The sequence below is a fragment of the Panthera leo genome, chromosome C2 (genome assembly GCF_018350215.1).
Source record: "Panthera leo isolate Ple1 chromosome C2, P.leo_Ple1_pat1.1, whole genome shotgun sequence".
Classification (NCBI taxonomy): domain Eukaryota; kingdom Metazoa; phylum Chordata; class Mammalia; order Carnivora; family Felidae; genus Panthera; species Panthera leo.
Genome location: NC_056687.1, coordinates 8,215,436 through 8,238,651, shown reverse-complemented (window position 1 = coordinate 8,238,651; position 23,216 = coordinate 8,215,436). Strand labels below are relative to the sequence as shown.

Here is a 23,216-nt window from a genome sequence, read left to right as displayed (position 1 = left end):
GCGGGCCCTGGGCAGCCCTGAGGTCAGAGGTGGGGCCCACCCGGGGAAGGGGCAGTCGGGGCGGGGCAGTCACAGGGATGGCGGAACTGGCCATGGGCGGCCTCTGGGGTCAGCGTGTCCCCCTCGAGAGGGACTTCCCACCCAGGACGCTCCCAGAGCTGGCTGGGCGAGCGTCCCCATTTACGGCCACAATGCAGAACGACAAGGCTCTGACCCCAGAAGACAAGCCACCTGCACACCTTCAAAGAGAGCCCACAGGGCCGAATGCCCTCCCCTGCAGCAGAGCTCCTCAGGTAGAGTGTGCGTGTGTAACCACAAGGACAGATTATCATTTGGGCCGAGGACAGAGAGTCTGGTTAACAAGGCCACACACGTTTGATCCTCGTTTATATAAACATAAGCTGACACCCAAAAACCGATAGACACTTGAGGAAAATAAAAGCAAGAAAAAGAGGCCGACGCCAGCCAACAGGATCACCAGGAAGAGAGATGAAGGGCCGTGTGTCTGCAGGAAGAGGCGCTATCTTGCGAGAGGAACTGCTTGGAGATGAATCACACCGCTGTTGAAGCAAACGTTTCTTTTATTATTATCATTATCATTATTATTATTATTATTTTTAACGTTTATTTATTTTTGAGACAGAGAGCGACAGAGCATGAACAGGGGAGGGCCAGAGAGAGGGAGACACAGAATCCGAAGCAGGCTCCAGGCTCCGAGCTGTCAGCAGAGAGCCCGATACGGGGCTTGAACTCACAGACCGTGAGATCATGACCTGAGCCGAAGTAGGACGCTCAACCGACTGGGCCACTCAGGCGCCCGAAGCAAACGTTTCAATAGCTGGGCTCCATACCAACCAAAGAGCAAATAAGTGAGCTGGAAGACCGAGCCGAGGACTCTGCTGGGATGCATCTAAGAGACACTGAGAGATGGTCACAGAGCTGAAGGAAAGACAGCTGAAGGAAACATCAAAATCTGGGCAAGGGCTTAGACGTTCCACAATGCTAAGGATGGGGAGATACTGGAAGTTTTCAGGGCTGGGTAAGGAAGAGGGAGGAGACACAGATGAGCTCGCACAAATTTGGGGATCAGGTCATCATCAGAATCACGAGGCACCAGAACACCAGGCAGCTACTTCCCAAGTTCTAAGGGCAAATGAAATTAGAGCCAGAGTCTTCGACCTGAACAAACTAGGGTTCCAGTGTCTGGTGTCTGTTAGACACTCAAGGATGTAAGTTCACTCCTTGCCCTTTCTCAAAGAATGACTCTAGGATGTACTCCAGCAACACAGAAAATAAACTGAAGACACACGAGAATGGGAGAGGAAGCAACAGGCAGCAATGACCACGGTGACACCTCCAGTAAAGCAGTGACAGTTAAATCCTGACTGTGATAATTCAGGCAACTGTAAGAAATGGCTTCTAAGCCAACAGAGGCTTAATTAACACTGAGAAAAATGAAACAGACAAAGCGGACCTTAGATTTCAGACCATTTCAACAAACAAGGGCGTGGTAGGAGGAAAATGCGAAAATGTTATAAACCTTCCGGCAGAAGGTTCTTGTTCTCCGTGTTGTTACTGAAACGCATGATTGTCTCTGCATGTTTGAACATTTGGGGATCACTGTTAGGAAAACAGAAACAGGATGTTAGAGAGAAAAGGAGCAGGTAACAGTACGCTAACAGAAAAAAAACCCTCACGACCTTAACCAATTAGACCAAGGCCGGGCAAAGAGAGAAACATTAAGGTACACCAGAGGGTGCAGGACATGATGGAAGGAACAAAACAAACTCGTTCAAAGGATCTGGCTGCGTACTCTTTACAAGACGCTCTTGGATCTACTCAGCCCCCCTCCCCTCTCCCGTTCTGTCACCTGGTTCTGTATTGTTTAGATTCCTAAGAAACACAAACCAGTTAAGAGCATGAGTGCCAACTGGGACACCACCGGGTAGTTCTCGGGCTGAACAGCCGAGGCCGGGGAGGGACCAGGGCAGTGAGATCCGGGCCGCGGCCGCAGCCTCAGCCCATCACTCCCACCTGCACTCCCTGCACGTGTCCAGTCATGTTCAAATCCCTGTGAGAGTACAAGCCGACCGGGCCATGGGGGTCCTGTCCCCTCCAGATGGTAAAGGGACTTTCTGAGAGGCACCTGAGGACGCACCCCTGCCTCCCCAGGGAGGCCAATAACCGCTCCTGTGCCCCAGGCCTCCCAGACTTGCCTTTAACCCAGATGACAGGGTCCGGACAGCAGAATGCGGGATAACGGCAGGGAAGAAGAGCCAGGCCCTCGGACAAGAGAGCAGGTGGCCAGCTAAGAAGTGAGGGGTGCGGGGGTGGTCGGGACTCAGGCAAAAGGGGCTCTGACTGCAGCACAATAAAACCGGAGGGGGGGGGGGACCATGGTGGGCATACAGGCTCCCGGAGCAGCCTCTGAAAAGCATTCTTCTTCCAAGTAGTTACCGAGTTTAAAAAGAAATCAAACCAGGGGCGCCTGAGTGGCTCAGTCAGTTAAGTGGCCGACTTCAGCTCAGGTCATGATCTCACAGTCTGTGAGTTCGAGCCCCTAGTCGGGCTCTGTGCTGACAGCTTGGAACCTGGAGCCTGCTTTGGATTCTGTCTTTCTCTGCCCCTCCCCCCACTCACATTCACGCGCGCATGCACACACACACACACACACACACACACACTCTAATACCAATAAACATTAAAAAAAAAAAAAAAGAAATCAAACCAAAAATCCAGGCTACTTTGGGTACAGAGATAATCAGAACGTTACTCTTTGCTGATGACCTCATACCCAAAGAAGGAACACTTGGTCAACGGTCTGTCCGCGGGGTCCGGTCACCAAGAAAACATCTCTGGCTTTCAAGTGGGAAATGCACGTACCTCTCGGACGTTCTGCAAGGTTTCGGGAGTGATAGTGAAGTCCACAGGGCTCGGGGTCAGCTTCCCCTTCTGAGGCTAAAACAGGAGGTAAAACCAACATCAGCGGCTTGAAGGCCCAGGGTTCCACGGGTCCAACTTCCCTTTCCGTTTTTAAACAGACGAAAGGCAGCAGAATGGATCGGGGGACGGGGGGGGGCGGGGAGCTGGCAGTGCGAGGCAGCTCACCTGGGTTCTACGAACACAGCTCTGCCGAAAGACAGTGTTGTGCTCTTTGTCACATTTCTTCATCCCCTGTGACTCAGTTTCCTCATCTGTAAAATGAGGGACCACTTTCTTAACCTATCAGGTCCCTTTCAGGTCCGGGAATTAAAAATCAGACCTAAGAACCAAGGGTAGTAGTATTGGAAGGTATTCACGTTAAAGCTTTAGAATAAGAGCCGGCGCCAAGTACCTCTGATGCGCTCCTGACCGAGCGCGACGAGCCTACGGGGTGCTGCTGCGGTCACCGGCCCCACTTCACAGACGAGGACAGTGAGGCACAGAGAACTCGGACGGTCTCAAGTGGCAGAACCGAGAGTCAAACCCGGGTGGTCTGGCTCCAAGGCCGGCACTGTGAGCCACCCAGCCGTCCACGTGTCCACCGGGAGGATCACTCCCATTAAATAATCACAAATGTTGCCATCGTCAGCCAAGCACGGTCACCTCCACGTTGCACAGCTGCGGAACCCATCGGCACCGCCGAGCTTCATGAGGGCCTGCCTGGCGGATTCCGCTCCGGCGCTGGGATCCCGAGGCCACTGACACCCAGATGCCAGGAGCCAAACTGCCAAGTTTACTCATTTACCAAAGGCGTATTCTACGCGATATTCTTATTAATAGGTTCATGAACATAGTCTTTAGTGGACATATTCTTCCTCACGGCATTTAAAGGAGTATTTAACTTGTCGACTAGAGATCACAGCATGGTTTTAGCCTTCTCATGAAATCGTTCGTAAAAAAGAACAGGATTATTTTTGTAGTTTTTTTTTAAGATTTTATTTTTAAGATTTTAAGCCCCAACATGGGGCTCGAACTCACAACCCTGAGATCAAGAGCTGCATGTTCCAGCAACTGTGCAAGCCAGGCACCCCAAGAACAGGGTTCTTTTTTTATTATTAGTTTTTTAATGTTTGTTTATTTTTGAGAGAGACAGAGAGGTAGAGTGTGAGCAGGGGAGGGGCAGAGAGAGAGGCAGACACAGAATCCGAAGCAGGCTCCAGGCTCCGAGCTGTCGGCACAGAGCCCGACATGGGGCTCGAACCCACGAGCGGTGAGATCATGACCTGAGCCAAAGTCGGACGCTTAACTGACTGAGCCACAAGGCGCCCCCAAAAACACGGTCCTTGAAGGCTGGGTGTTGGTAAGCTGCCAGGAGCATGGAGGAAGCCCCACACGGCCCTGACCCTGGTGCCTGCCCTGAGCTGACCTCGGACAGGGCCCTGCAGTCACAAGCAGGCTGGGGGTCAGGGGTCAGGGAAGACCTGGCCTGGAGTGTGGCTCTGGGCAGGGGGCTGAATTTGGGTTTACTCTCCTTCACAAAGCTGGAGGTTCTTTTTGTTAAAGACATAAAAGGGTGTATGTCTCTTTTACGGAATAATCCACATTAAAGAAAAAATATTTTTTTTTGCTTCCATGTGAAGACCTTTGATACAAAAAAGGAAAATACCTAAATCACATGACTTCCAAAAAAAGATAAATATTTTTAATATTTTGTATAATACATTATCACTAAAAGACACTTAAACAGTGGTTATTAAACACTTAATAAGGGGTTAATGACAAATGTTAGACGTCCTAAAAAAAAAAAATCACAAAAATGATGGAAATAAAGGACATCGGTGATTTTGCCCATCTTCTGCACAAGAGATTTAAGTCTTACATTTTTATGTAACCATGACTAAAAGACATCCATGGACATTTCATAACAGTACAAAAGAAATACAATTGCAAATTTTCCACAAAAGCAACGTGCCTCCCCGTGGAGCTCTGTAGAAGCCCCCATTTACTAAGGCACGTGGCAGGGACGGTGGGAGACGTGTGGGGTCCCCGGGACGCGGCGCCTTGCGCAATTACCTACGAAGGGAAGCGAGTCAGGGAAAGCTAGTGGCTTCTGCGTCTGTCCAGTTTGGTGCCATCTTGACACGGCCCGCAGCCCCGCAGAACCCGTTCGCTCACGGAGCACACGCACGGGTCTTACCCGGCCCGGTGAGGCCCTCAGAAGCGGTGCTCCCGGGTCAGCCCAGGACGTGCGCCGACACGTCCAGACCCCGTTCACCTGGGCGCCTCCAGGAACCCCAGTTTGGCCACCTCCGTCTCCAAACTGCTCAGGATCAAACGAAAGGCAGATGCGCTGCGATCTGAGCCTAGGCGGCCATTCAAGGGGGAGCTAGGCTAGCGCTGGCCTAGAGAAAGCAGGAGCCGGCCCTGACCCGGATGTGTGAGCACACAGCCCAGGGAAGGGAAGGACGACACGGCCTGCAGAGAGGCCCGGGAGACAAGGGAATCCAATGCTGTGGACATCCGCCACACGTGTCACACCTAGGGCGGACGTGGCCAGTCACCGTGAGGCTCTGCACGACGACCAAGGAACAGCACAGATGGGCTGCGGACTCTACCTTGAATTCACCCGGAATCGCCAACAGTCACAGGGGAGAGGGATCCAGTTCCCTCAGTCGGCACGTGAAAGGAAATTTTAAAGAATATGTTGTAAAAAATTTTTAAAAAATGAATAAATAAATAAATAAATAAAATAAAGAATATGTTGTCACTGCAAAATAATAACAGAAGGTGCTGGGAGAGGGGTGCCTGGGTGGCTCAGTCAGTTAAATGTCTGCCATTGGCTCAGGTTGTGATCTCACGGTTTGTGGGTTCGAGCCCCGCGTTGGGCTCTGAGCTGACAGCTCGGAGCCTGGAGCCTGCTTCTTGTTCTGTGTCTCCCTCTCTCTGTGCCCCTCCCCCACTCATGGTCTATGTCTCTCAAAAATGAATAAAACATTTAAAAAAATGTATTAAAAAAAAAAAAAAAGGAAGTGTTGGGAGACGCGACCCACCCTGACCCCGAAGGTCCCTGTGTGCTCTCGCTGGGCGTGCCAACAAGGTAAGGTCCTGACCATCCCTCGTCTGAGGCGGGCCACTGCTCTGGGTTGTGTGGCCGTCATGACCTTGAGAAAGGAAGAGATGCGTCCCTCGGAAACAGGCCTGCTGCTTCCTATGACAGAGGTGGCGCCCCTGCCCGCTGTTTCTCAGCGGAGGCACGGCCCCCTGGAGGGTTCTGATCCTGCCAGAAGACACTAGCGTCCCTGTCTCCAACCCAGGAGTCTCTTCCCCAGCAGCCATGACACAGCACCAGGCTAACTTCTTGGCCTACAAACGGGGGAAAAGACCAGACCCTGCGGAAGAGTCCCATCATGATGCGCAGAGCCCCAAACACAGCTTACAGCGGAGTGAACGATGAATTCGCAGGTCTTCGTCACGTCCTTGGCCAACAGAGACCGCCTCATGTCACAGCGCAGGGTGTACTGGAGGGCGAAATCGGACAAGAAAATGCCGTTTTAGTGTGGTCTGCTTCCACCTTGGAACTTTATCCAAAGACCCAAGAAAGCCAACTTTCAGGGAAACGTGGTCCAACTACTGTGTTCAATGAACTTAATATACATAACTGGGGGAGCCAGTGCTCAAAGTAAAGGCATTTCTATAAAAAGACCAAAAGCAAAAACACACTTTCGGGTGATGCCGCGGACGTCCCGTAGTTGACCCGCTGGTGCAAAGGCACAGAGTCTCACCTATAAGAGGCAGAGAGCGGAAAGAATGTGCACCGCCTTAAATCCAGCTGTCTGTCTTAGCGTGTGAACCCTGACAAATAAGACAACCCGTCTGAGCTTTAAAGAGGAGGGATCTCTTTAAAAGGGATATTAGTACCTGCCTGCAGCAAGGGCCGAATGAGATAATGTGTGACACGCACTTAGTACAGGGTCTGGCACGTAGCAGCTCTTAGTAAAATGGCAGCTATTTTGTCCCGAGGATTAGAAAACACACAGGAAGGACAAGAAGCCCCAGGACAGCGTCTGGCATCTCACGAACCGCCCCTGAGAAGCGAGCTGCCCGTGGCACCGTGTGCACAGCACGGCGCCGGGTGACGGACCAAGATCGGAGTCGGACCCTGCACCCAGGAGTTCCGGCTTTAGCGAAGAGAGGACTCTGCGGTGACAGTGCTCAAGGTCTAAGACTCCAGGGCACCTCAAAACTAGCTCTCCACTTTTCAATTAACTGTTTTAAGGTCTATTTATTTTTATTATTTATTTATTTATTTTAATGTTTATTTATTTTTGAGACAGAGAGAGACAGAGCATGAACAGGGGAGGGTCAGAGAGAGAGGGAGACACAGAATCCGAAGCAGGTTCCAGGCTCTGAGCTGTTCGCACAGAGCCCGACGCGGGGCTCAAACCCACAGACCGCGAGATCATGACCTGGGCTGAAGTCGGACGCTCAACCGACTGAGCCACCCAGGCGCCCCAGGTCTATTTATTTTTGAGAGAGACAGAGAGACAGAGTGTGAGTGGGGAAGGAGCAGAGAGAGACAGAGAGAGGGGGAGACACAGAATCCGAAGCGGGCCCCAGGCTCCGAGCCGCCAGCAGAGCCCGACGTGGGGCTCGAACCCACAAACCGTGAGATCATGACCTGAGCCGAAGCCAGACGCTTAACCGACTGAGCCACCCTGGCACCCCTAGCTCTCCATATTTTAACCTTAAGAAGTAATAAAGAAGGGGAAATCTTTTAAAATGTTTATTTTGGAAAAGTCGACCATATGCAAAAGTAAAGGGAAGAGATAAAGACGCCCCACGTATCCAGGAGCCAGCTTCCACAGGGGTCGATGCATGGCCGATCTTAACTATTCTCCCTCTCAGCCGTTCCCCATGTGCCAATACACAGACATACCCTGAGTGCAAGGTGACGGGGACGGGTAAGGCAGGTGGCATCACGCTGGCTTTTAACCCGTGTTCAGTTTCTCTGCTGTGCCTGTGCTGTTTTTCTGAACCAGCCACTGTTCGTGTACCTCCTGCAAGACAGGCCCGGTTCTACCCAAGGGGGAGCGGGCCCCTCTGCGGGGCCGGTCCCTGAGCTAAGAGCTCTGACCTGGGACTGTTTCTTCACATGGTTCTTGTCTGTGGGTTGACACACTGGTGGTAACAAAAATCTATAGCATGATCACTGTCTTCATGCTAATCTAAAAAAAAAAAATCACATAACCCACATTGAAGAAAGTCAGCTACTGTTTTAATCATCCAGGAAAAACTTTAGAATTATGTTCAAAATATTTTATATAACTGGGACTACATGCATGGTTGAATCAAGAAGCTACATTATTATGAACGACCTGTCCACATTATACAAGAAGTTGCTATATATTTAAGGTGTTACTGGGATATTAAAACATTTTTAAAAATTTGTTTGTTTATTTCGGGAGAGAGAGAACATGAGCAGGGGAAGGGCAGAGAGAGGGAGAGAATCCCAAGCAGGCTCCACACTGTCAGTGCAGAGCCTGACACAGGGCTCAAACTCAAGAACTGTAAGATCATGACCCGAGCAGAGACCAAGAGTTGGACGCTTAACCGACTGAGCCACCCAGGTGCCCCTAAAACATTTTTCTAAAGAAACATCCCTTGTCTACAAAGATCTTTATATATATAAAGATCTACAAAGATCTATATCTATATCTATATATAAAGATCTTTGTAGACAAGGGATGTATATATACGTGTGTACACACACACACACACACACACACATATTCTCTTTTGAGATTTCAATCTGGTCTCCCCAGCCAGACAAGCTCAGTGAGGCCTGGTACTGCTAGATCTGTATACGTGTGTGTGCACACAACGTGTGTGTATGCGTGCAGTCTGTGTGTATGCACACGCGTGTTTTGTCTTTCTCCTACACAGCCCACACGCTGTCCAGCATGGGCGACATTTTGATCGGACCGGCCTGGTCTCTTGCATTCTCTTCCCAGTGGGAACTTCCCCTTCCTCATTTTTAGCCTCAGGGCTTTGGCAGAGCTGACCTCCCGTCAGCCTCCTGGAAGTGACCGGTAAGCCAGGCCTGCTACGGGGACTGTCGGAAACAACTCTTTCTGCTGGGGTGCCAATCCAGTACATCATACGCCAGCCACACGCTAGCAGCCAGCTCTGCTGTGGCCAGCGAAGAACCCAGCTGAGAATGAGGCCTGCACAGAAGACAACGGAGCCGGGGACACAGCTGGCCTCCCGCACTTCCAGCTCTGTGATCGGATACCTTTTTTAGGCGAAGTCAGCTTGAACGGGATTTCCATCACTCGCAAAGGAGAACAAGTGGCATCAACTTCTGGCCACGGAATGTTTTGAAGTATGAAGGCAGTAATTCGTAACATGGGGCAGATGCTAACAAGCGAGGGTGGGGAGAAAGGCGGAGAAGAGGAACATGCTGATTTTTGTTCCAGGAATTATGTCAATTCTTTTACATGCACCATCTCAGTTAATTCTAACAACTCCAATAGAAGTGTTAGGATAATGCAAGGACAGCTACCAATACCTCATTTATATTCAATCATTCAACAAATACGGACTTGGACCATTCCATGTGCCAGGCACCGAGCTAACTAAGCACTTCATGCCAAGACCTCATTAATCCCCTAGGAGGAGGTCATGAAGGCTGTTCGGGGTCACAGAGGTGGGATATGAATTTACACCTGCTGGCTGCCAAAACCCATGCTCGGAATCTTTACACAACACGTAACTCAAGCCCAGATCTGTCTGCCGCAAAGCCCTCGATCTTTTTGCTTTATCGCGCTCTTGCCCGATCGTGAAGAAATGGTCCAGGTGGTAGGAGTTTCCGCAGGTCAGAGGGGGTCGGGACGGTCAGACTGAGCAGGGCTCCAGAAGGAGGTGCGAGATTGGATCTTCTATGACCGTCAGTAAACACAGAGCCAACAGGAAGAAGAAAGAAGACTGCCGATAGATTTGAAGCAGACTCCCAGAAAGGATATTCTGAACTATGACAAAGAATGACTAGCATCTGGATAAACTAATCTTGAATTGCGATTTCAGACACGTTAGTACTGCTCTATGCTGTGTTATTATAGGACAAAACGTTGTTAGTATGGCCACATGCGTGGAACAAACATGATAAAACTTGCCTACGATTTATATAACTTTTAAAAGAAAAGGCGCACCAAGGACAACTAGGGAAAGCGGGCGGATTCTCGTATGCATGATCTAATCATGAAGGTGAGAACAGGCCTGAGAAGAAGACGGGCAAACACCGCTGAGCCTCCGTCTAAGGAGTCACAAGGAAACCCAGACCCTGCAAGCTGGGAATTTAATACTGGCTGCATCTTAAACCCTTTATTCTGTCTTATGGTTTTTACCGTTTTTACAATATGTTACTACAACACAATTCAAATTGTAAGTGTAAAATGTCTTTGTGCCCACGTCATTTGAGAAAGAGGATGTTACTAGGTTTAATAACACTTTCTATCTAGTTTAACACCACCTTCTATCCAAAGTAAACCGCCCACGAATCTGCAGAGTAAGCGTGGTAAGCGGTGGTGCAAAGGCCAGCCCTGTGACCACAAGTGGTCACCGTGGACTCTGGGAGGCACTTGCTCTGCTAATAAAACAAGAAGGCTGGCAAAAGACCCATCTAGAAACCGAATGACTGAATCAACCAATCAATGAAAAGCAGATTTAAAAAACCCATAATCCTAGTTTTGCTCGAGAAGTATATTTTCAAGGGGTACCTGGCTGGCTCAGACGGTGGAGCGTGTGATATTCTTGGTCTCAGGGTTTTGAGTTTGAGCCCCACTGTGGGCTCTGCACTGCTTGGGATTCTTTCTTTCTCTCTGTCCCTTCCCCACGCACTCTCTCATGCTCTCTCTCTCTCAAAAATAAATAAACATTTTTAAAAAATAAATTAAATTGGGGCGCCTAGGTGGCTCAGTAGGTTGAGCGTCCGTCCGACTTTGGCCCAGGTCATGATCTCGCAGTTCACGAGTTCAAGCCCTGCATCAGGCTCTGTGCTGACAGCTCAGAGCCAGGAGCCTGCTTCGGATTCTGGGTCTCCCTCTCTCTCTGCCCCTCCCCCGCTTATGTTCTGTCTCTCTCTCTCTCTCTCTCTCTCTCAAAAAAAAACATTACAAAAATGTTTTTTAATGAATTAAATAAAATCTTTTTTTTTAAAGTGTATTTTCTCAAAAGAAGCAATGACAAATTTGAATATGAATTGGGAATGAGATGGTATTTGAGAATCCCTGTTAATTTTGATAGGTGTGAAAATGTCAACTGTGATTCTGCAGGAGAATGTCCCTATTTTCCAGAGATGGACATTGAAGTGCCTCTAGATGAAGTGTCGAGATTCTGTAACTAACTTTGAAATGATTCAGGAAGGATAAATACAGATGAAACAAAGGTGGCAAAATTCTAATGAATGTTGAATCTAGGTGATAAGCTTTTATGAATCTAAGGTTAGGATAAGAAGAAATCCCCTCATCTTTAGAAATCTGTGAGATATTTGGGGAGGTAGAGAATTCCAGGTTATAGCATTCTGAAGTTAACCCTCAAGGGGTAAGATCTTAGGGCCAAAATAAAGGTTGGGTCAGGAGAGTATACACCTCACTAAAAGAATTCACCACATGTTAGCCCTCTAACGGCATTTTAAAGAATTTCCAACTTACATACAGCTATGCAGGACATAAGTACACAAGTTTTTATGTACAGTTGACTCTTACGAACAATGGGGAGTTAGGGGCACCAGTCCCAAAAACCCAGGTGTAACTTGTGACTTCCCAAAATCATCACTACTGAGAGCCTACTGTTGACCAAAAGCCTGAGTGATAACATTAACGGTGGTTTAACACATATTTTGTTAGGTTATATGTATCATATACTATATTCTTACAATAAAGTAAGCTAGAGAAAAGAAAATGTTACTAGGAAAATCAAGGAAGAGAAAACACATTTATAGCACTGGACTGTATGTACTGACAAAAATATCCACAAGTAAGCGGACCCGCACGGTTCAAACCCATGCCGTTCAAGGGTCAACTGTAGATCCACATGCCCTTCCTGGCAACATCTGGAAAAGAATGAAATTTCCAATATGATTTTTTAAGGTTTTATTATTATTATTTTTTTAATATTCTAGTTATTTCTGAGAGACAGAGCACAAGCAGGGGAGGGGCAGAGAGAGAAGGAGACACAGGATCCGAAGCAGCCTCCGGGCTCTGAGCTGTCAGCACAGAGCTCGACACTGGGGCTCAAACCCACGAACCGTGAGACCATGACCTGAGCCGAAGATGGATGCTTAACCCACTGAGCCACCCAGGCACCCTGAAAGATTTTATTTTTTTAAGTAATCTCTTCACCCAACGTAGGGCTTGAATCCACAACCCCGAGATCAAGAGTCACATGTTCCACCAACTAAGCCAGCCGGGCGGCCTTCCAATTTGATTTCAAACAATTAATCTTTTAACAAAAACAAAGAATATAGGAGGAAGTAACAAGAAGTATGCCACTGAAACTTGAACACTATTCTATTCGGTTTGTAGTGAACATATGCTTATGTTATTAAATAAACAGGATTAAAGAGCTACCGTGTCAGGAAAGTGCGGTGATGCTGATTCTGGAAAGAGAATAAATATGATTTCCAAATAAACGTTTGAGATAGTCTCAGTCTTGCTAAAAAGGCATTTTGCATTTATGCTCTTATACGGTGAAAGTGCTCCCAGCCTAGAAAGCTGGCCAGAGGACTCACGTCTATGCAGGCAGGTTCCTTCCAATCTAGACGCTTCCCCACTGTTACAAGTACTTCCTACGGGCCTGTCCAAAGCCTTCAGTATACAGACTGCCTGAAACAGGTGCACCAATAACAAAGGACTAGATACAGTTTTTCTTTGTAGAAAGATACTCAGTGCAGCACAGTACGCCAGGCGGCACGTGGTTCTTGTCTGCCCATCTTTTAAGCACTTCATGGAACTCACGCGTAGACAGACCTTTAGTTAAAACTCTCAGGAGTGTTTTGAGGAACCGCATTTTTAAAGTGTTGCATTTTTAAAGTGTTACACTCGAGGCAGGGGAATGGGGACTTACCAAGACCAAATTATCGGCTAAAACTCAATAAATCAAAAAACTTCCCAACTTGCTGCCCTCTTGCACGTACGTAAGACAAGATGGTTTTGTCTCATCCCGCAAGGGGAACCCTGCAGAGCTGGCGTCACAAAAGTACCTTTCTTTCCACTGAATAAAGGAAAGGCTCTCTCGCTCGCTCGCTCGCTCTGAGTCATGACTCCAAACTGTGCCTGACACAATAGTGGCTGTGAAAGGCATCCTGGGCTAGCGGAGGTAGACAGGAAGTCATAATTCACTTCCCCTCATTTACAAGGTTTGTTCAATAAAGAATACAAGCCTATGTCAGAGTAGTAGCCTTTGGATGTCTAACAAAGAGATATTTATACGTAGAAAATAGACAATTAGTGCGGGTGCCAGAGAGACGTGAGGGCATATCTATCACCAAACAATAAAAGCACCCCTCACGCGGCGTCCATGCGGCCTGAGTGGGGGCCAAAAGAAACGACGGAGTTTTTTCAAAGAAGCCGTGTAGCACGGGTCCTCTGGGACTTCTATCAAAACTAACAGCCGCACACAAACCGTGTTCTGCAAAGCAAAATGAGAAATCAAAATAGAATACACACAGGAGGTCTCGGCAACAACCACATCAACTTCTTGGGTCTGTTAACTTTCAGTGAAAGAGACACGGAGCCATTTGGCACAGGAACAGCTGTGAAGGTGGCCCCGCAGCGTTAGGAAGCGCTCACCTGAATGTTGACAAACACGCCGTGGTAAGTCTCATACAGGACTTTGTTGCCCTTCACGTGCAGGGGAAATTCAAAAGGAATTTCTGTTTTGCCGCTGGGAAATTTTCCTGGCTTCACCATTTCGATGGTGCTATTGATAATCTGGATAGGCTGTAAAGACAAAAAAGCAACTCCGTCTATCAGCACGCACTTCCGGATGTACTTCCAAATCGCTGTGTCCGTTAACGATCCCCTGAGAGCCGCGAGCCACGAGCCCTTGGGTGCCCCCCCTCCCGGTGTCCTGGGCCGCACAGCTCTGTATCTGCAGGTGAGCACACAGTCGGCTCAAGTCTCTGGCACAATAATGGTTCCTTCACGGTACCGGATGCTTCGATGTTTGGGGCACATCTGAAGCGGTATTTCCTCTCCTCTCCCCAAAAAGCTCAGTCAACTATCCTAACAACCCTCCTGCCTCGCACTCTGACCTTCGGAATGAAGAAGCAGGTGCAGCACAGTCAGGATGAGCGGCCAGGAGGGCCGCCACCCGAACCGGGGCTTCTCACCAGCCGGCACCCGCCTCGGACACCAGCCTCCCGGGAGCCTGCCCACCGCCCGCCCGCCGTGTGCGGAGGGAGCGGGCCCGCCCGGCCTCAGCCCTGCGTGCCTCTGCATCACACTGGGAACCTGCCCGAAGGCAGCCATCACGCCGTAGTTAATGTGTTCCAAGCCCTGGGTTAGCATCACTCAGAAGATCTCCGGCTTCTGAAGTGAGTCTCCAAGGGCTGCTGGAGGAAAGCAGGGAGACTGCGGAAGAGGGCGGGAAGGCCGGAATCGGAACGCGGGCAGCAAGAGCCCTTCTCTCCTCTCACCTCCTTCCCTCTCAACACTGAGAGTTAACATGTCCTTCAGGAAACGGACACTATAAGTACGGAAAAAGAGTTGATATTCCGGAACACAGACCTCTACCCAAAATGACAAAAAGGAAAGAATGGCCACTGCCCTACCTGCGTCTTATCTGAATATCAAGTAACGGTTTTGTTTTGGGAAGGTGAGTGCCAGAAGCCAAAGGCACAACGTCTCGGAAGGGCTCTGGTCTCTTTAAAGGCTGAATTTAGACCACTTATAGTTTTCCTCGTCCTATCTTCTAGGAATAAAAACAGACTTTCAATCGCAGGAGAGATTCAGAATCAAAATATCGGAGTATTTTTTTCAGTTTGATTAGTAAGTATTAAAAGTATGACTATCACTATACCTTACAAAACGACGACAGGTAACAACAATAAAGCCAAAAAGCAAGCAAAAAAACCCACAATTATGGGGATAATGAACTAAAAAAAGATGTGCAACCTGAGCATTCTTACCTTAACGGAATTATAGAAAGCTTCGAACACACCCACGCTCTTGGCGCTGAGCTGGAGGTTCACACTTCCTTCCACTGTCAGAGACACTCCCTGGTGCTGGATTGAATCCTTGCCAGATATGACCACCACGCCCGAGAGGACTTCCTAGGAAAGCACAGACAGCCACCAAATTAACGTTCCTTTGCATTCACCTTATTAGCCAAAATAGGTCTCCTTAAGGATCTGTTCAAAGATGCAGACATTCACTGAGCACTTATTACAGACCAGAGGCCTGGATGCTGGGATGGAGAAGGCACAGCCTCGGGTGGGGGCGCCGGACGGCCATGGACAATTACATGGACAATTAGCTGGGTGACACTGCCGGGGAGCACGAGGCGGGGAGCGGGCGAGGGATCTCATGCGATCACCCCCTTCCAGACACATCCGCCCTCCCGGCTGGGGGAATCCCAACAAATGTCTGATTTCAAAAGGGCAAAGACAAGGGCCTGAGGCAAATGGCAGATTCACAATCATGTTACACATGAGCACGTATAATGACTTCTTCAGAAAGAATACGATCAAGTAAGACCCTTTTCTTTGGGTTCTTTCCCGATTATGCTAAAACGACTACACATTTTCAAATGCGTAATTTAACACAACTCCTTGTTAAATGGTGCTCTCTCTGCCCAGGAAGCCTCGCTGGGGGGGGGGGGGGGGTCTCGAGCCTGTCCACACAACACGTGAGTGCAACCCAGCCTTTCACTAAAGGTCTTCCCCAATCTCTCCACGTGCAGGTTCACTCTGCAGACATTCGAGCCCAGAATTCCCTGGATCATAAATCATTTGAGAACGATTTCACAACAGATCGTGTATTCATTTGCCTGAAGATAATTACTGAGCAACAGAATATGGACATTATACTCTCGGCTGGATGGCAGTTTCTTCCTGTCGCCATTGAACTCGACAGTCTCAATTTGCTATGGGGGTTTTGGGTGGAAAAGGAAGTTGAGATTAAATAGCATCCACCCGAGCGGAAAGAGAATCCACAATAAATTCAAACAATGTGTTTCTGAAATGACCTTCAGAAACAGCATGCGTCTGTCAAGCGGTAATATGATGGCAGAAAACTGGGGGCAACAACACAAAAAAAGGAAAACAGCAAAATTAAAACGGGCCCACAGATCAAAGCATTAAAAACCATCTGTCCTATTGATGTTGAAACCTCTCCATCTCCTCTAGTCATCCAGTGAAAACCCTCTGACCAAGTTATCATGGTATATGGAATTTGGGGAGCAGGGAATATTCTATGTCCCTTAAACATGCTAAGTATTTTGTTTTTGTTTCCTACTCCCCCATAAAAAGTACGTAGGCAAATTTAAATGAAAACCCCTCTGAAATAATTTAACTTTTAAATTTAATTAAAATTAATTCTACTAGTTCTTGTACAACCCATAGTAAACAGAAATCTAATTTTTAGAAGTTTAAATTCACTAGTATACTTTTAAAAATCTACTTGACTAGTGTATGCAAGAAATAAAATGAGCCAAAACAATTGCATGAACTTTATCACCTAATGCAACACAGTCATGCCTGGGACAGTTCTGCTCCTATCTAATCACAACATTTTCAGTTAATGTCACAGGAGCAGGGTCTGGGCTGACCGCTGGTTGGCATATTATAATCAGTAGCACCTTTCCTTCCCTCATCCCTATGGCATGAGAAGGAAAAAGAAGCAAAGCACCTTGGAAGTAAGCAGAGTAAATAATTTATGACCCAAGGGACTCTTTTGTCACTCGCTGATTTAATTCAGAAAGAACGCAGTAGAGAGAATACAAAATTAATCAAATAGTAGATAAGTTAGTTGTTCCTATGATATACAGGTCTGTTCAATCTCTGCCAATAAAAGAAGGATATAGAATTTGTCCAAGTGTAGGGGCGCCTGGGTGGCTCAGTTGGTTAAGCATCGGGCTCCTGACGTCGGCTCAGGTCATGATCTCACCGTTAGTGGGTTTGAGCCCCCCGTCAAGCTCCGTGCTGACCGCGAGTAGCCTGCTTGAGATTCTCTCCTCTCTCTTCCCCTCCCTGACCTCATCTCTCAGCCCTCCCCCTCAATCACTTCACTCCAATCCTCCCTCACTGGCCCCCCTGCTAGTCCTTTAGGTGCCTGCAAATTCCAACTTCAGGGCATTTGCACATGTCCTTCCCCCCACCCCCCAACCTGGATGTTCCTCCTGCACATACCCACACGGCTTGTGACAAAAATCCTCTCCTTGACCAAACTCTACTCAGCTTCTCTTGAGCTCTTTTTCAACGAGGCCTCAACTTCTGGACTCCCGTGTTCACCTCTGCAATGTCTGACTGTAGCAAGAATTGTGCTAATTGCTTTAGCCACCCCCCATATCTGATCGCCCTTGCTCAGGTTCCTCACCCAACACATGAGACCCCGTCAACCTGGCCTGCCTTCAGCAAGAGTCCCATTAGATTGGTTTAGCCAGAATCCCCACTTGGACTCAGTCCCCGTGTCTCTTCCTCCCCACCCCCACTCTTTACCTACACCGTGATCAGAATTGAGCCTGTTCTCTCCCCTGAGCCCACCACAGAAGTCATCCTTGAAAAAGCCTGCCCGACCATCTTTAACAAGTGTCACGGATCGTTTTTCTTCAACACTCACTCGCTCATCTCTATGAAGTCATCATGCAAATGACCCCATTTAGTGAGGCCCTCGCAGACCGTGCTGTCCAAAACCGCCCTCTCCCCAACAGTCAGCCCCACCTCAACTCCACTCTGGGGCACATGTCACCTCCTAAAATACACACAAGTACATCAAAAGATGCTCAATGTCACTCGTCATCAGGGAGGCACAAATCAGAACCACAATGAGATATCACCTCGTGCCCGTCAGAATGGCTAACATTGACAACTCAGGAAACAACAGATGTTGGAGAGGATGTGGAGAAAGGGGAGCCCTCTTGCACTGCTGGTGGGACTGCAAACTGGTGCAGCCACTTTGGAAAACAGTGTGGAGGTTCCTCAAAAAATTAAAAATACAATGACCCTATGACCCAGCAATTGCACTACTAGGAATTTATCCAAAGGATACAAAAATGCTGTTTCAAAGGGGGCACCTGCACTCCCATGTTTATAGCAGGGCTATCAACAATAGCCAAATTATGGAAAAAGCCCAAATGTCCATCAACTGATGAATGGATAAAGAAGATGTGGTATATATACGTATATGCACACACTTACAATGGAATACTGCTCCGAGGTCAAAAAGAATGAAATCTTCCCATTTGCAACAATGTAGATGGAACTAGAGGGTATGAGCTAAGAGAAGTCAATCAGGCAGAGAAACACAAATATCGTAGGATTTCACTCATGTGGAATTTAAGAAACACAACAGATGAACATAGGGGAAGGGAAGGAAAAATAAGATAAAAACAGAGAGGGAGGCAAATCCTAAGAGACTCTTAAACACAGAGAACAAACAGGGGTTGCTAGACGGGAGGTGGGTGGGGGGTGGGCTAAAGGGAGCATGAGTTAAACGGGCGACAGGCATTAAGGAAGGCACCTGTCGGGACGAGCACAGGGGGGCGTATGTAAGCGATGAATCACTGGGTTCTACTCCTGAACCAGTACTACACTGTATGTTAACTAACTCGAATTTAAATCAAAAATCAATCAATTAATCAATCAATAAAATACACATAAGTAATTCTCTCTTATTTATTATCTGTACTCCTGGAACATAAACTCCACAAGGGCAGAGTGATTGCAACCACAGGCCCTCGATCCATATTCATTATTCAATCTTCATAAATGACCATTCACCAGGAAAAACAGTATCATAAAGCAGATGAACACTGTGAAGATGCATTTCACCATGAACTCTTTAAACTGCTTCTATAAAGGATGGACACAAAACAGAGCGGTAAGAGCTCAGGGATAATGACATGATGAGGCCACAGAAAGAGATAAAGGTAGAAGAAAAACTCAGAGAAGAAGTGGAAGGAAAAAAACGAAAACACCACAGAAAAGGGGGTGAAGCCGAAAAGGGCAAAAAGTGCATGCAGGGCAGAAATAAGAAAATTCAAATTAAATAAAAATTTAAGAATTAAAAAGAATCACAAGAACAATGACAAACAGGACAGACTGTGAGGAACATCCAACAGGTGCATAACAAAGTTCCCAAATAAGAAAACTGAAAGAATGGAACAGAACACGTCGTCACTGATCAATTTTAAAATACCGAGAGGGAAAATGAATCAGGAATGGTCAGAAAAAGGACAAACTACAGTAAAATTATTCTAAACCAAAAAAGAAAATCCTTTAGGAGTCAGGCAGGAAGATTAAGTCACTCACAAGAGGGGAGAAAAGACTCTCCACAGCAAGACACAAAACGAAGGGACAGCAAAATGCCTGACACAGTGCTCAAAGAACAAAGTGATCCTAGAATTTTATACCCACTTCAACAGTCACTCCAGTAGAGAAGAGTTTTAAATGTGCAGAAACAAATAAAGCCCAGGGAACACTGTATGAAAATCCTCCTTGAGGAATTTACTACATTGCAAATTATATGCACCTGTGGGATGGCTAGAAAAACCGTGTCAAAAAAACCCACTTGTGGGGCACTTGGTTGGCTCAGTGGAGCGTGTGACTCTTGGTCTTGGGGTTGCAGGTTTGAGCCCCACACTGGGTGTAGAGATTCCTTAAAAATAAAGTCTTTAAAAAAACAAAACAAACACGAGAAGATTCAATCCATTCAACTCTAACGACGAGATACGCGATGATGACGGTAGAAGGATGCAAAATACCTCACAGTGTAGAAGTGACTTAAGGGACACTAGTTGGGGAAGGAAGGGAGAGACAACGCAGCAAGTGGCATAATGTCCATGGTTTTCCTGACTCTCACAGCTGGGACTTACAAACACTCCAATAAAGCCATGCTCTCCAGTATGGTATCCACCAGCCACAGGTAGCTATTTAAATTCAAATTTATATAGGTTAATAATAAATAAAATTTAAAGTTCAGCCCCTCAGTCGTCCTAGCCACACGTTCAAGTGCTTAAAAGCCACTTTACGGCCAGTTGCTGTCATAACGTACAGGACATGCACATCACTGGGGAGAGTTCTATTAGACGGTGAGGATCTAAAGGTAACACGTCAAACCGTACAGTACAAACTTAACAAAGGTAGACGCCAGTAGAGTTAATATTTGTAAATAACTAGGACCAGTTGGTAGAAGAGAAAGGAAGAAGGAAAGAGGGGATACAGTCATCTCATCATCGTTCACAAGAGGGAATTATAAGTAACGTCTAAAACACGGCAGATGTGGGGCACAATAAAAAGTTGTAAGGGTAACAACTATAACGAATAAAACTCCAAAGTATTAGAAAATCAACACAAAGCAAAGAAAATAAGAGAGGAAGAAGTTTTAAAAGGTACTTAACCATCCCCTCGAGTGACAACAAAGCAGCAGTGACAGAACTAATGCCAAACATATGTCGCGTTAATAAATGGGCTAAATTAACGTCTATTAAAAACAGACATACAGATTATATCTTAAAGCAAAACCCAATTTTATGGTGTATGACAGAGAAGCACCTAAAAGAAGAAAAAAGGATAAGCAAAGGACTGTGAGGCAAAAGCGAAGAAATAAATCACGGGCTGTAATCTTCACATCAGACAAGGGTGAGTTCAGAGAAGGAAGGGCTGAAGCAGAAGGGCGCTGTACCACCCGAGGCAGTGCCACTCACAGCGACGACCTGTGGCAGTACTCGCTGCAGATCAAATAACACAGCATCGAAACGCAATGCAAGAACCACAGGGGAAACAAGGACAAATTGAGGGAAACACGTTAGTTGTGGGAGGTGTTCATTTACCCCCTTGGCTCATGACAGATAAAAGGACAAAGAGAAGAAAGGCTATAAAGGACCTACGTTCCATGTCAATGAGGTACGACTGATCGGTACATGTGGAACTCTACCCCCTGGAAACTGACATACACACTTAATATCCGTGGTTCCTTCACAAAAATTGACCAAGCTGGCCCATAAGTAAGATCAACAGTTGTTTTTTTCGGGGGGGGGGGGGGGGGGGGAAAGCAAATGACTATCAAGAAAAAAAAAAGCACAAATTTCCACAAAAAGAGGGAAGTATCAGAGATACAGAGGTTATTAAAAGAATAATAGGAGAACACATTATTCAACTGCATGTAAGTAAATCTGAAAAGTTGATAAAGTCAATTATCATTCTAGAAAATACAATTAACCTAAACAAAGGAGCCATGAAACCTAATCAATCACCTTAGAAAAAGTACAGAAAGGTATAAATAAACCCCTGCTCAAAGCGCCAGGCCCAGAGAAATTCATAGACCACTCCCAAAATATATGAAAAGCAGAAATTTCCAATATTAAACTACTCCCAAACAGATAAAAGGTATATAAAATATTAGCAAATATAATCCAGGAGCAACTTAAAGGAATATCACATCATAATCAAGTGGGATTTAGTCCAGGAATGGATAGCTCGATTATTGAGAAAAATTATTAATACAGCGCATTAATAGCTCTCCAGAGAAAAATACAGTCGTCTCCAGAGATGCACAGAAGTCACTTGCTAAAATCTAATACCCATCCTCGATAAAATTCTTAGTAACATTAGAAGGATACTTCCTTAACATGACAAAATATATCTACTTTTCCCAAAAGCCAGCCTCAGCCTTGATAGGAAATGAGATACACTGCCTTTAAATCAAGAATAAAACAAAGATCAGGGCACCTGGGCGGCTCAGTCGGTTAAGCGACCAACTTCGGCTCAGGTCATGATCTCATGGGTTCGTGAGTTTGAGCCCCACGTCGGGCTCTGTGCAGACAGCTCGGAGCCTGGAGCCTGCTTCAGATTCTGTGTCTCCCTCGCTCTCTGACCCTCCCCCGCTCATACTCTGTCTCTCTCTCTAAAATATTTTAAAAAAGAATAAAACAAAGATGAACACTGTCACCACTATTATTGTACTACAAGTACTAGTTAATGAAACTAGACAAATAGTATGAAAATTGAAAAGTAGAAAGCAAAATGGTCATTATCTGCAGATAATATGATTGCATGCCTAAAAGAACCCAAGAGAATTCACTGAAAATTATCAACATGAAGAAAATTTCAGGAAGACAGTTGGGTAGAAAATTAATGCAGAGAAATGAATAAGGCATCCTGTATAAAACCACCACCAATGAGAAGACATGGCTGGAAGTAAAGACTTCATTTCCAAAAGCAACAAAAAGTTAAAATATTATATGGGAAGCTTTTTTTTTTTTTTTTAATGTTTATTCATTTTTGAGAGAGTCAGAGACAGAGCGTGAGTGGGAGAAGGGCAAAGAGGGCGAGACACAGAACTCGAACTCATGAACTGCGAGATAATGACCTGGGCTGAAGTCAGATGCTTAATTGAGCCGTCCAGCTGGGCCACCCAGGTGCCCCCAAAAGTTAAAATGCTATAAATTAACTTAACAAAATGTCCAAAACACAGATAAGACAAAAACTTAAAACAGCTGAGGGCACAAAATAAATGAAAAGCCATACCATACTTATGAACACGAAGTTTAACACCCTAAGTGTGCCTACTTTCCCAAAGTTAAGTCTATAAAGGCAACAGAATCCTAAAGAAAATAATTCTCTTTTGGGGGGGTTTGGTGGGGTGAGACAGACCAGACAAGCTGATTCAAAAATTCTTTTTTTTTAATTTATTTTGAGAGAGAGAGAGGGAGAGAGAGAATGTGCATGCAAGTGGGAGTGAGGCAGAGAGAGGGAGAGAGAATCCCAAGCAGGTTACATGCCAACAGCACAGAGCCTGACAAAGGACTCCATCCTATGAACCAGGATCATGACCTGAGCCAAAACCAAGAGTCAGAAGCCCAACCAACTGAGCCACCCAGGTGCTGCTGATTTGAAGATTCTTATGGAATAGTCAATAAATGTTGAAAAGAAGGAGACTAGCCCCATGAGATGTCACATCGCCACAATTATTCACAACGTGAGGTGCAGGGCATGTACAGGCTGAAAGGTCAACAGAAGGAAATAGACGAGTCCAGAAATAGACCCAGATAGTAGGGGAATTTAACAGATAATAAAG

At 46.6% G+C, this 23,216-nt stretch overlaps 1 protein-coding gene across 1 annotated transcript in view; it reads right to left on the bottom strand.

The window, feature by feature from the left end:
• The window catches only part of VPS26C (VPS26 endosomal protein sorting factor C), a 45,397-nt gene that overhangs the window by 5,600 nt on the left and 16,581 nt on the right, over positions 1–23,216 (bottom strand). Inside the window, exons 2-5 of the mRNA XM_042955099.1 lie at positions 15,110–15,253; positions 13,770–13,919; positions 6,360–6,440; positions 2,884–2,958 (exon numbers count right to left, since the gene is read on the bottom strand). Of these exons, the coding sequence (XP_042811033.1) occupies positions 2,884–2,958; positions 6,360–6,440; positions 13,770–13,919; positions 15,110–15,253 (450 nt within the window). The remainder of the gene's footprint in view (positions 1–2,883; positions 2,959–6,359; positions 6,441–13,769; positions 13,920–15,109; positions 15,254–23,216) is intronic.